Source organism: Phoenix dactylifera, chromosome 10 (assembly GCF_009389715.1).
Source record: "Phoenix dactylifera cultivar Barhee BC4 chromosome 10, palm_55x_up_171113_PBpolish2nd_filt_p, whole genome shotgun sequence".
Lineage (NCBI taxonomy): Eukaryota > Viridiplantae > Streptophyta > Magnoliopsida > Arecales > Arecaceae > Phoenix > Phoenix dactylifera.
The window spans coordinates 1,999,585-2,013,437 of NC_052401.1; the positions used below are offsets into that span (position 1 = coordinate 1,999,585).

Sequence of the window (13,853 nt, forward strand, 5' to 3'; positions counted from 1 at the left end):
TTTTTTGCACATTTGTTCTGGGATGTATTGAGATCATGTGCCCACCCCGTCTCCAGAACGGTATTATACTGCTTAGGCATCAATATGATACAAGTCCACAAATTTGGAAGCTTGATACATTATTTGCAGATGGAAAGATGAGACTTAATGACGCTATTATTAAACAATGATGGATATATTTGCAGGTCTGATGGACGATAGTTCGGCGTTGTTTTTGGAGGAAAATAATCTTTATGGCCGAGCCTGAAATTTAGGGGTCAATCCTGTAGGTCACTTGACAGGGCTCAAAAACTCCCACCCTCGTCAAAGAAATCGAGCAAAAGCAATCCATACGAATGAGCTAATATTAGCTTTCTAAAACCAGACAGGTTAGCACGACACCTGTCCTTCTTAAATCTGTGTTATGCTCTACAATCAGATGTCGGAGTTACGAAAATACTGAAAATACACAAACCCCAAATGAACATCTGTAATGTCACTAATGATATCTGGAAGGAAAAATTTTGTATAAACAAGAGGCTCCCATGGCTACAGCAAAGACTTACAAAAGATATACAAGCGCTAAACCTACAAGCACATGAAACAAAGAAACCACATAAACAAAACCAGGCACAACACTTGAACCCCTCAGTCTTATGAATAATGTGCATTCAGCATCTCCCGGTACACCATATCAATGAATTGGTCGTTCTGTCCCAAATTAAACATAGAAGCTAAGTATACAAAACTATCATGCAGATGGAATAATCTAAGCAGCAATGTGTTAGGCAATAAGTTAAATGAAAGTTACCACCCAAAAAAGAGAAGAAAAGGTAGCAATTTACAGAATGGAGCACAAAGTAACATTAGAAGCAATAAGGAATACAGAGTGGGGAGCACGAAGTCTTGGTAGTTAAATTGGGTTAGACATGAAAATCTGAGGTAAGTCCTGTGTCAAACCAAGACCGGAAAAAGTACTCAGATCATATTAAAAAAAAAAAAAGAAACAAAAAACACAATTAAATTTATAAAATCTGAGGGAATGAATAAAGGCAGATCCACATTTGATCTTGCAGGTAAGAATATATGAACTAGAAAATAGAGCAGCTCCACACTTTCTCTGATCTTTCCTTTGGCTGCCAAGAGATGACAGTTTAAGAACTATAGTTGGATTTGAGAATTCAAAGGAATTCCTCCTATATTTTGTGCACTGTCTTTCCTTATCGGTTGATTTCTTTTGCTGGCATCACTTTTACTAAAAGCTTTTGTTTCTAAAAATATTGTGATGACGATAGTTAATGACCTTAATTTAATCTGTCGAAGCATTTAACCTTTTTCTGGTTATACATAGAATCGGATTATAAATCAGCTTGATGTTTATATGAAAGGATACTTATCGAAAAAAGGCTAAAAATTTTATTTGAAGCTGAACAAAAATATTATTAATTTTTGAAGAAAACATAAGATTTCATTTTTCAATGTCACTTGATTCCATCTGATCCTCCTGTGACTTCGGAATGAGTATACAATAATTTTATGAGCATCAGTTGATACAATTTGACAGTTGTTAAGATTCCTAAGATAACAGAAGCAATTTTGATGCAATTCTTTATTTTGCTTTCCTTCCCTTTTTTTTGGAGGGTGGGTTTTTTTTTTTTTGGTGGGGGGGGTGGATTCTAAAGCAGTGAATTGGCCTAGGAGTAGGAGCAATTGGACAGTTGTTAAGATTCCTAAGATAACAGAAGCAATTTTGATGCAATTCTTTATTTTCCTTTCCTTTCCTTTCTTTCTTTTTTTTTTTTTTGGTGGGTGGGTTGGGGGTGGCGGGGCAGAAATTCTAAAACAGTGAATAGACTTAGGAGTAGGAGTCATGATTCCACATGTTATACATGCACTGGACATTTAGCATGCAATATTCAAGGGTGCAAGTTGGTTAGTGTCAGATGTGCCAGTAACAAATAAACATGCTATTAGAGATAGCAAAGAGCAAAAGGACATACCTGAACAAGCTTCAGCAGTGCATCCCTGACTCTGTCTCTTGTAATAACCGAACCATAGTTTGGAGTAGGAGTAAGAGATGGCGGAGGAGTGGGTGGTGGAAATGGTTGAAGCAATGGGGTACCATATGGACGCTGCATAGTCACAGGAGGATGAAGTGGGGGAGAAGCGGGCATAGAAGATGCAACTGGTGGCATCATTAATGAAGAGGATGAGGAAGCAGCAGCAAAAAAAGAAGGTTTAACCAGATTTGTGGCCCGACTAGTCTTGCTGCTAGATTCATGAACATCAAGGAATGACTTTAGAGGCGGGGCCGAAGTTGGTGGAGAAAGGGCAGAATGAAGGGTTGGCACAGTTGTTGGAATAACATTAGGTGCAGGGGAAGATAAAGGAATAGCTGCAGAAGATTGATGTGGCTGTCCAGTAATTGTTGACTTTGATACATTTCCAATATTTGTAGCTGCCTGCAAACCATGGAAATTGCCAGTCAGAATGATGCAAGAACAACTCAAGCTGTAAATGTGTCCAATAATTTTTACTAGTTCTACTACCATCCTATGGTATGCACAACAAGTGAATGAATCTTCTGAAAACAAGGGAAGGCAACGAGTCTCCAGAAAACAACTGACTAGTTGAGACCTAAGAGTTCAGGTACAACTTTTCAAGAAAAAATAATAACATTACATGGTCATGCAAACACAAAAGACCCTGGAAAACTTTGTCCAGATGTTACCAGGACTTTCCGGTCTCAGGAACACATGGTCATGTGAAAATTTTGATTTTATAGGACTTTCCCTTTCATGCAATGCAACATAACCAGACAATGTTACACAAGGTTTAGAGCAATAAGTAGGAAAACAGTGGCAAGATTCATGTTTACAGTCAACAAAAGAACATACACTGAAGAAGTTGACAAATGATTCATCAGGAACATCAGGAACAGTAGCAGCAGCAGATGATGTCGGCGGTGGTTCCAGAGGACCTTCCACAACAGCCGAAGTTGGAACAGCTTCCAGCTCTTCAAACTCGCTGCTGCAAATGTGGAAAAGGAGAGTTAAATATTCACAAATAAGGACAGCCAGATACACATAATGGAAAGTATTGCATAGGATAAGTAGCTATTTTAGAAAGACATATGTATGCAATAACGCAGTATGCACTTCAGAGAAAAAAATGCTATAGCATATCAAAATACATTTGGGATCAGATCTACCAAAAGAACCACTATGTATTAGATGACAGTAAACAGGCTAAATGTTAAACATGAATCAGGTTGACACTATAATGTTACTGCAATACTGGAAGCGAAAAAAGATAATCTCAGTAGAAAGAACAATTAAGAAAGAACTAGAACGGAGTACTAAGAAAAAGACCTCTTCTATTTTTCATTAAGTGGCCAAGATAATATCCATAGAATGCAGTATGACAAAACAAAATCAAAGTAGCGTGAGAATACAAATCTTCTTGAACCACAAGCTATTTAGGAACACAGTTCTCCTACTCATACCATTCCCATATAATGAGTTAAGAAATCCCGCCGCCATTCATGCTGTCACCAAGATCTTAATACATATGCTTAAGCAATAGCACAGAATCACCGGTACCGGTCCTGAAAAATAACACAAAATCCCTAACAAGAAAATTTAGAGTCTTTGTATATTAGGGCTGAAAATGGATCGAATACGGATCGGATATTGATATATCCATATTTGTATCCATATTTTTCAACGAATACAGATACGGATATAGATATTAAACGGATATCAAAATTAATATCCATATTTGTTCTAAATGGATACGGATACGAATCGGATATTAAGCATAGCCATATTTGTTATAAACAAATACGGATACAAATTGGATATTAAACATATCCATATTTTTTTATCCAAATACGGATATAATTTAGATATGTTTTCAAATATTAATCAAATTTGAGCAAAATACAACGATGAAAACTAGCAATAAAGACATAATCATAAAAGAAAGATTCAATTAAAAAAAATAATTTTAGTAAGCATTTATCAACAATAAAAACTAATAATTTCATAAAAGATATATCGCTCAAAGTTACTCGTCACCAAAGTAAATGGGATTTATGGTGCCTCCAAGGCATCTCACAGCTGTTGCCGATTGAATTGCCAGGTGAAAACTAGAAAGTGGACAAAATCTTCAAATCTCTAGTTGCTTGAAGATAGTAAAGAGGAAAGAGAGACAAAATAGACGAACAAGAGATTTGAGCCTTTCAGGCGTGTCGGATGATTCCAAGGAATTTATTCGAATCGGGTATTCCGTATTCGGGTTGCTGTCTTAAGTGACAGTCATCTGAAATCTGAGTTCCTTTTAGTTTAGATTTGGTTAATCATTTAATTGGTTTTCTGATTTAACTTAACTTAAACTTCTTTTTTTCATTTACCCTTATCATACGGATATCCGGATCTAAATCCAAATCCGAAAAAATCAGGTGTATCCGCATCCATATCCGTATCCGGAAGCTTTTTGAACTACCATCTAGATCCATATCCGGATACAATAGGACCAAAAAAAACAATAACCAAATCTGACCCGAATCGGATACGGAAATGGATACGGCTAGATATAATCTGACCCACTTTCAGCCCTATTGTATATTCACCTGTACTTGTCTCAATACTACCTATGGTCTCAATGAATTGTAGAAAATCTGGCCTTCCAACCAAACTAGCAAAAAAATGACATTTCTTTCAACTTCCAGGGATTATGCTGGCTGGTTTGATCTTAGCCTGGGTAAAAAAGCGATGCCAAAGGCTAAAAACAAATATTCATTGCAATCACAAAGTATGCCTTTATAATAGAAAGCTGCTATAATCATTGCATATGAAATATTCCAAAAAATAAGAAAAAGAAATGCCACTATCACTTTAAAGACTCCCATTAAAAAGAGCCATCTTTCATTATGAAGATTTTTTGTTAATGAAAAAAACACCACATGGCGTTGCCAAGAACTGCACAAAATCAGCAACTTTACATGATTCTGTTTATGTCCAATAAAAATTAAAATTGTTCACTTTTGTTTATTTGTTGGTCAAATAGTGACAATAAGTTAACACAAATAACTACTTACCAAAACAGTTCTGTTTCAATCAAAACAATGGCATATCAAAATATCCCAATTCTTCTTTCAGGAAAGGAATCATTGTAAATTTACCCTAGCTGTTTTCAATTAAAATCAGTTAAAGCCATGCAAGTTCAGAAAGGCCACTCTGCTTAACTTTTTTTTGCACTTCAAGAAGGCCAATTTTCCCATCATTTATTGCACCTAAGAGAATGAATGAAAACCAATCCATGTCTGATGTAAATCGTAAGTAACTGTATAAATTTATCAGCAATGATAACACACATATGTAGAAAGGGATTGTATCACAACAACAGGCATGAGTATTTCAAGATCTAGAAAAGAATTAAGGCATGCCATCCAAAAAGCTATATATGGATGTAGACTAAACATACTCTTTTAAACAGTAAAAAGCATGTAGATTATTTTGTATTGATCATTAGCTATGAGGACATTTATTATTTTGGGATGAAAATGGGCTGGCCTGGGCCAAAGATATCTAAAATTCAGAAAGACCAGTCTCACAACTTGACCGAAACAATGTGAATTACGGCTCATGGGCCAGCACATTAGCATCTGTATCAAGCATGCTGAAAAGATATCCTCGGGCTAACAAGTGTTTAACGCTTATACACAAAGGCCAAAAACAACTAGAAGAAAAAAAAAATGCCTAAAGATAACATGAATCTTCATAAAGTAGTAGTTCCAATTCAACATGTTACAATACTAGGATGCAGAGGAAGTTGTATACAACCTTTTGCTTGAAGCTTTAGGCTTTGGAGGGACTTTCGAGTATGCATTCAGTATCCTGGTCAACAGAGATCAATTTAATTTCAAACATATCATGTAACATCATACTGAAAGCATCAAATCAGTTTAAAGCATCAAAATAAAGTTAGCAAGCTCACAGAATTAAGAACAATAAGATCTAGGAGAAGGATTTAATAGCATGGATCATAGCATTTATGTATACAAAATATTACATACAAAATGAAAATTTGTCGTGTAATGCCTGTAAGTATTACTGATAAAATTATGAGCATCAGGTTGTTAAGAGTAAATCCTGGAATTCATAGATATAGCTTCTGCAAGGTCCACACATTGATCGATCCATGAAATAGACCGACCCATGAAACAGCAATTCCATACAGATTTAAATAAATTGCTCTTTGGAAAAAAAAGAAGGGGGGGAGACCACAGGGGATTGAAAAGTAATGTCATACATCACAAAATGTTTATATGACATGACATAAGTACATACATAAACATAGGCATAAAAATATTTGTTTGTAAACAGATATGCAATCAAATATAATAAAGTTGTTATTTTGAACATATGAATGCATTATTGCGTTAATTTTTTCTAAAGTTATCATGCTGAGTTCTTTGGGATACTTGAGCACTTGAATTCCATGTCCCCGTCTAATTAACATTAATTATACAAGAAAATTTCTATTTTGGTGGGTTGGATGTGAGGGCTGCACACACATATAAGAAAACTGAACTCATTAATAAAAAGCTTAATAAATGGTTATGAAGTTCTGTGTGATATCATAAGCTACTGAGGCAAAGGCGCTAATAAAGTTTTAAAATTGATTTTTTCACAACACAAAATGTTTAAGGTATAAGGAGAGGTTTTCACCATTTAAGATGCTGGATCCATGGATTACAATGTGGCTCTACAGCAAAATAAAGAAAGAGGTCATATTAAGCACAACTGCAGAAGCGTGTGGGTTGCACCTATAAGTGGTAAAGGGGCAAAGAAGCATTTAAGATGTACACCTTGATTGCAAGGAAAGATGGGGTAAGAGAAACATATTAGACTAGAGATGAAAAAAGGCAGCCATTTACCAAGGGATAAAACAGTGGATATCATAAAACCGACTCTAGTATGGACAAGGTTGTTGGTCATGGTTACTGTATTCTAAATACAATTATAAGCAAAAATAGAAACATAACTAAGTCAATAGGAAGATGTTTTATCTTTCAACCCTATCCATTTGGTAATGCAGGTAACACGTGTAACCACTTTCTATAAAATGAAAACTAGAAACTGATCGATATACTTGTAATATTTCTTAAAGTTAGTTGGAATGCAAAGAAATGGAAACTTAACAACCCTTAATACCTGCCAAAAAGATTTGCAATAGCTTCACAGTCATGTGCATTGTAAAACCATATTCCATTAACTTCCTGGGCTGCATTCCTGTACAACAAATATGGAACTTGGACTTCATATTCAAAATCTCCCAATAGATCCTCCACCAGATTATCTGTTCATACAATAGCAGGCTATCTTAAATACATGTGTGCAGGCATATTCCCTCATTAGATAAGGAGAAATATTTACCACATACCAGCACAAAAATCTAATGTCAAAGCATGTGAAGTAGTTACTGCTACACATAAATTCGGAATTAATTCACATACCTAAGAATAATTTTTGAAGTGATGTTGAATGGAAATATAAGGGAGTAATAATTAAAGAAACGAAATTGCAAAACCAATCAGCAATCTAATTAGAAGAACTGAAACCAAAATGAAAGATACAATGAGGTATAGCCTTTCTTACTTTTTAAGTAGAAAATAAGTGTGGTTTTACAACTGCCAGCAACTTGTAGACCCATCGTGGAAAAGTGACTAATATTATTGGCATTATGTAACAGCCAAAGGCATACCTACTATGACATCTCTTATAATTTTTAAGAAGTTAAGCCACTTATAACATTACACAAGCTGATATGGTTGTATAAGTTTCCAATTATCATCCGTTAAAATATCTATCGGCTGTTTTAAATTCTGATATAGTGATTACTGGAGATAGATCTTGGTTGAAAAATAAAGCATGAAATTTCAATTAAATCAAATATTTAATATATTATAGCTGGTGCAATTAAGGTGTTGTTTTATCACAGTTTTTTCAGTCTTTGCTAAACAAAAATGCAGAAATTTCTCAAAAAATATCAAGAATCAATGCGAAAATAGCCTAATACAACTCAGCAATACCTTCCGATGATCCATGACGTAGTTCTCATGTCCTGCAAAGCATTGGTGATCCAAAATGATGATGTTACACCTATAATCAGATAATAAGACACAAGGTCCTAGGAGGAGGCAATTACTGGAAACTACGTAACCAAAGTCTGGTATAGGTGTGGAAGCTAGTGTGGTTACGATAACAGGTAGGTGTCCTTAGGAAGCAGGTCTAGGTTTGAATTCTAAAGAGTTTCCAAAGCAAGTATGTTATTGGAAATGACTGATAAGGACATTCATTTATCACACAATCAATACTAAAATTTTGGATAAATTGAAACAAAACCATTTGCAAGTGCGACACACCTAGAACAAATAGTATATTAACAATTCACACCACTATGAAGAGATCAAGCTCGTGATTATGGTGCATAGTAGGACGCCAACAAGAAAACCAAGCCATAGTCCTCAACCATGATAAAAATGACTATAGAATAATATTTAAAACAAGAAGGCTCCAGAAAAGAGATGAGTAGGGTTTATGGAGCTAGCTAGCAACCAACCCATTTGGACCCAATCCTTAACTTATATAGGCTGGTAAGAAGAGGGAAAGGTACCAAGAAGTAGGGAAAATTTTAATACCATTATATTTTAAAATATCCGGATGCAGAGAAGACCAAATTAAAATTTATGAAGCACAAAGTTCCTGGAAACCAGGACACTTTATCAAAAAGTCCAGAGATGCAGGCCGCTCTAACTGATTTTCAGTGGAAAAAAAGGGATTAAAAACAGAGATTACTGTCAAGATCTATTTGAGGTGTGATTACTTCTATTGAACCTGTGTTTTGACATATTTAGCTTTCCAGTATTATGTCATTTGCCACTAAAATTTCATCATAATGAAGCACTATACAGCACAAAATTGCTAAAGCATACATCAACACAAATTTTTATGCGTGTGTGAGAGAGGTCTAATTCTGCACCTGTATTGCGTCGGTTCATGACAATGAACTGAAATCTGGGTTGCGTATTTCTGCAAGACAAAGCAATTATTCCAGCATCATAAATCTGGTGAACACGACAAAGCAAATGATGCCATGCAGTTTCCAAATAAAATTGCGGAATGGATAGCAAAAGATCTCCTAAAATGCGGCGCCCAAACTGGTAATGACGTCACCGCATCGGACCAAAGAACCCCCAAAACAGATCGGAAACCGATGAAAACCAACGAAAGAGTTGCCATAGAACAAAAATAAAGGCAAGACAAAGAATGTCAGGCAAACTCAGACATATCATCGATCTAAAAGGATTAAAATCAGAACCGAATTATCAAATTCCTCCTTTTAACCAAGCATTGGCGGAGTATATACGAAAGAAGCAGCAGATTAATATCGGAAGCAAGCAAGCAATCGCAACTGGGAGCGAGAGATCCAAATGGTCACCTCTTGACGACAAAGAGAGATCCTTCGACATCCTTACGGCTCTGCGAGAGAAGTGGAGACGGAAACCCTATCAGAGGAGGAGAGCGAAGGAAGGAAGGATCGAAAGGGCCAAAGGAGATTAAAAATTCCCACATAGATAGATAGATAGATTGATGAATACATACCCATTGATTGAGCTCGATGTTGAATTCATAGAAGGTGACGTGGGCGGCGGTCATGAGGATTTCCTCGACGAAGGGATCGATCCGTTGGAGGACGGTCAGATTGAGAACCTTGGTGCTCTGCTGATCTAAATTGGGCATTAGCTTCCCGCTCTGCGACATCTCGCTTTCAAGCCCAAAAAAACCTTAATCCTAACCCTAGAGCTCGAAAAGTAGAGGAGGAGGAGGAGGAGGATTTAGGAGCGGGTCAGCTTCGGGTGCTCGCCGTCGAGTTGGATAGATAGGGCGGGGAAGAGAGAGGGGGAGGAAAAGAAGCGAGATGATTCCAAGCTTCCACCGACTGGCACCCACGGCCAACACGCCCTCTCCAGTCTTCACGTGACATCACGCGACACAGCCGCTTTACGACTTCTTGCGAACCATCGCGATTTTGAACCACCTAACGAGCCTCTTATTCTTTTTTTTCCTTTTTTTTTTTTTTTTCGCACGTAAAAACGGCATCTTATATAGCTCTAACTTGAGTACATCTTATCAAATTAGAAAAAAGTAAAAAGTACAAAAGAGAAAAAATGTCTTCCATGGATGTCCAAATAATCTCTCCGGAGTGTCGGACAACAAATGAGACAACCCAATCTGCGGCACTATTCACCCCCCGAAACACATGTAATGTCTGAAAAGAGCTCAACTTCTGGACCAGTCTACGAGTATCATGGATAAGAGGGTGACTATCACCATATCTGTCTGCTCCCTGCACCCAATCATTCACCACTGAAGAGTCCCTCACGAGGCATGTGCACTCAGCACCAAGTACCCATCTCGCAAAGGAGATACCCTCCCAGGCTGCCCGTAGCTCCGCCACAACTACAGTAAGACCAGGCATGCAACGACCATCCGCTACTATCATCCTGCCGAGGTGGTCTCTGATCACAAATCCGACCCCTCCCGACATCCGGTCCGCCGACATACTACCGTCAAAATTCACTTTGAGATGACCAAGGGGTGGGGGCACTCAAGAAACAAGGGCAAATGTGGGCACTGAGACAGTAGATCGGATGCCCCATATGTCCCCGGCCATCCTAGAAGTGAATACGGCGGTAAGTGAGGTGACCTCTCCCGCATGCAGTACATCTCTATCCACCACCAACCTCGGCGGTAACCTCCTGCCCTCAAACAGACTGGCATTCCTATCCATTCATACATAATAAGCCAAGTAAGCCCATAGTATCCCTGCCTGCACAGTATTAGGACTCCACATTGGAAGCTCTAAGTCGATGAATCAAATCCTGTGCCAACTCCATCGAGTGGGGAAGAGAAACAGGTGACCTACACCATATGTCCCTGGCCCTGGGACACCGCAAGAGGATGTGATCGATGGTCTCCTCAGTATCAGTACACACCTCGCAACACTGAGTGATCCTTATCTCCCGCCGGACTAGCAAAGACCTAGTCAGTAGGCAATCCCAAGCCACCTTCTTGAGAAAGAGCGTCACACGTGGGTGAATCCTCATCCTCCAAATCCAACCTCCCTCTATCCTCCAAGCTGGCTCCCTACTCACCAACACCTGAAGATCCCTGGCTCGCACCTGTGACTGCCCAGTCGGCACCCAAACTAGCCTATCCAACCTCTCCTTGGAAGGATCCGATAAGGCTAAGACCATCTCTGTCAACTGTTCTCCAAAAGCCTCCTGAATCAGCCTCTCCCACCAGCGGCCCCCACCGAGCTCCATTAGGTCACTAACCCTGTAGCCGGCTAGCCTCGAAGTGTCCACCATAGTCGGCAACCGACTGATCGGCTGCTCAGTCACTCAGGTATCCTCCAGCACATCAATGGCCCGATCATCTCCAATGGCCCATCTAAGCACCAGCGTAGCTCTAGCACAAATCTCCTTCCATACCAGTGAGTGGTCCCGGCCAGCTCGAGCTCCGGGGACCAAAGCACCATACTTGGCCTTCACCAGGGAGGACCACATACTATCAAGCTTTAACATGAATCTAGCTGTGTGTTGAGCCGCTAAAGCCTCCCGTCTCGTCACCAAGGACGGCACCCTTAAACCTCCATTGTTGATCGGCTAACAAACAACATCCCACACCAACAGATGGATGCCTCCTCTGCCCCTGCCCCAGATAAAGTCCCTGAAGAGCTGCTCAAGAGTCCTCACCAGCGCAACCAGAATGAAGGAGTTAGATAGTAAGTGGATAGAGATCGAGAAAAGGATAGACCACACCAAGGTGATCCTACCCATCATAGACAGCAAATGCATCTGCCAACCCTCTAATCTGTGCTTGATACTAAGCTCAAGGGAAGAACAGTCCCTGCCTCTCAAGCGGCGCCCAGAGAGTGGCACCCCCAGATACCTCAGCATACCCTCCTACTCTCCCACCCCCAAAATCTCCAATATAGAAGTCTTCACAGCCGGTCTGATCTTCGGACTGAAGCACATTGCTGACTTAGTTACATTGACCCGTTGACCAGATACTGCACAATTATCCCGAAGAATCCTCCAAATAACCCAGGCGACCTGCCTCGTCGATCGAGCCAGCAATAAACAATCATCGGTATAGAGCAAGTGAGAAATCACGGTGGCCCCCGACACTGGTTGGTAGACCTCCAACTCCTGGGTGAATACTGCATGCCAAAGAGCTCTAAAAGAGCGCATCTATATAGATAATGAAGAGCAAAGGGGAGAGGGGGCAACCTTGGCGCAACCCACCAGAGGATTCAAAGAATTGAGATGGCGTACCATTCACCAAGATGGCGAAAGAAGGAACTCTGACACAACCCTTCACCCATTTGATCCATGTCCCATGAAATCCAAACTCCTGCAAAGACTGTTGCACAAAATCTCATCTCATCCTATCGTAGGCCCTCTTCATGTCCAACTTGATCATCATCAAACTCCTCCTCGAAACCCTGCTAAGGTTAAACATGAACTTCCGGGCTATAAGAACATTATCTAAAATACTCTGCCCACCCACAAAGGCCCCCTATTTCGGGCTGATAAGTCTAGGAAGAATATCCCTCAGTCTGACTGCTAGTATCTTCGTCGTAACCTTGTACAAGGTAGTACACAGGCTAATTGGATGAAAATGATCCAGCTCAATAACATCCTGCCGCTTCGGTATCAAGGTGACAAAGGTCCTTTGCCAATCTGTGGACATCACGGCTGTACTGAAATACTATTGTATGGCCGCCATCACATCTTGTCCTACTATCATCTAATACCTCGGAAAAAATAGCAGTGGAAAACTATCCGGCCCCGGAGCCTTATCCCCCTCAAGGAACCACACCACCTCTCGAATCTCACTCTCTGTCATCGGCCTGATCAGTGTTGCAGTATCCTCCTTCGACACCCTAACTGATGGCGCCTGTATATCTGCTGGGCTCTCGCTCCCAGTCTGCTTAGTCCACCTAGCCCTGAAAAAGCACTTCAATATCCTCCGTATCGTATCAAGGTCCTCCGACAGCAGTCCATCCTCACCCATGATGGCTCTGATCCTATAACGAGTCTCTTGCTCAGTAGGCATGAGACGATATGCTATACTCGTCTGAGTGACAGATGTTGTATGGTGTTATCTTTGACTTGTAAGAGTTTATTTATTTATTTATTATTTATTTTACATTGTGGCAGTTTTACTTCACCGTTACGATGGGACAAGGCACAACAAGTCTCTTGCTCATCATACATGAGATGATATGCTATACTCGTCCTAGTGACATATTTTGTATGGTTATCTTTGACTTGTGAGAGTTTATTTATTTATTTATGTTACATTGTAGCAGTCTTTCAGCTCACAATTTCATACCATGAGCTCATTTCTTTGCATACTCACGGTGGCAGTGTCTCAAACCATAATAATGCCTACTTGCGAGACCGATATCATTAACAGCATTCTGTAGAAATATCCGATCTATTAGGGCCTCTTCATTGAAGATCGAGGCAAGCCGTCCTGGCAAACTCTACCAGGGGCCCTTCTAACCTTCCTATAAGATGCAAGGAATTAGTAGAGATGACAAAAACTCGACAAGCAAATGCCAAAACCTTATCATCTCCCTTTCTAAAAACATTTAAAATACATCAGGGAATCCAAGGGACAGATTTTAATCTACCCTGATAGCCGGGCCTGACATCACAAGGACGCGCGAAGAACCATCCGAGGGGAATGGTTACCCTCTTCTACGGTGACTTAGGAGACCATTTGAGGAGA

General features: G+C 39.6%; 1 protein-coding gene across 2 annotated transcripts; it reads right to left on the reverse strand.

The window, feature by feature from the left end:
- Nucleotides 1-346: 346 nt before the first annotated feature.
- LOC103703113 (mRNA-decapping enzyme-like protein) lies at nucleotides 347-10,064 on the reverse strand. 2 transcript variants are annotated; one of them, XM_039130750.1, is made up of 8 exons: nucleotides 9,651-10,064; nucleotides 9,487-9,527; nucleotides 9,028-9,077; nucleotides 7,200-7,344; nucleotides 5,826-5,879; nucleotides 2,877-3,006; nucleotides 1,980-2,441; nucleotides 347-690 (listed from the first exon to the last, which is right to left on the reverse strand). In XM_039130750.1, exons 1-8 carry the CDS (start codon nucleotides 9,807-9,809, stop codon nucleotides 634-636), a joined length of 1,098 nt encoding a protein of 365 aa, XP_038986678.1. In that variant the 5' UTR covers nucleotides 9,810-10,064; the 3' UTR covers nucleotides 347-633. The 2 variants fall into 2 exon arrangements, with proteins under 2 accessions (XP_038986678.1, XP_017697325.2); XM_017841836.3 differs by having other exon boundaries at nucleotides 2,877-3,009.
- Between the last annotated feature and the right edge of the window lie 3,789 nt (nucleotides 10,065-13,853).

Coding starts and splice junctions, on each gene's coding strand:
- LOC103703113 (XM_017841836.3), bottom strand. CDS start 9,809: ATGTCGCAGAGCGGGAAGCTAATGCCCAATTTAGATCAGCAGAGCACC. Junction 7,345..9,027: donor CATGAACCGACGCAATACAG/GTGCAGAATTAG, acceptor TTGTATGAACAG/ATAATCTGGTGGAGGATCTA. Junction 5,880..7,199: donor ATTGCAAATCTTTTTGGCAG/GTATTAAGGGTT, acceptor TCTGTTGACCAG/GATACTGAATGCATACTCGA.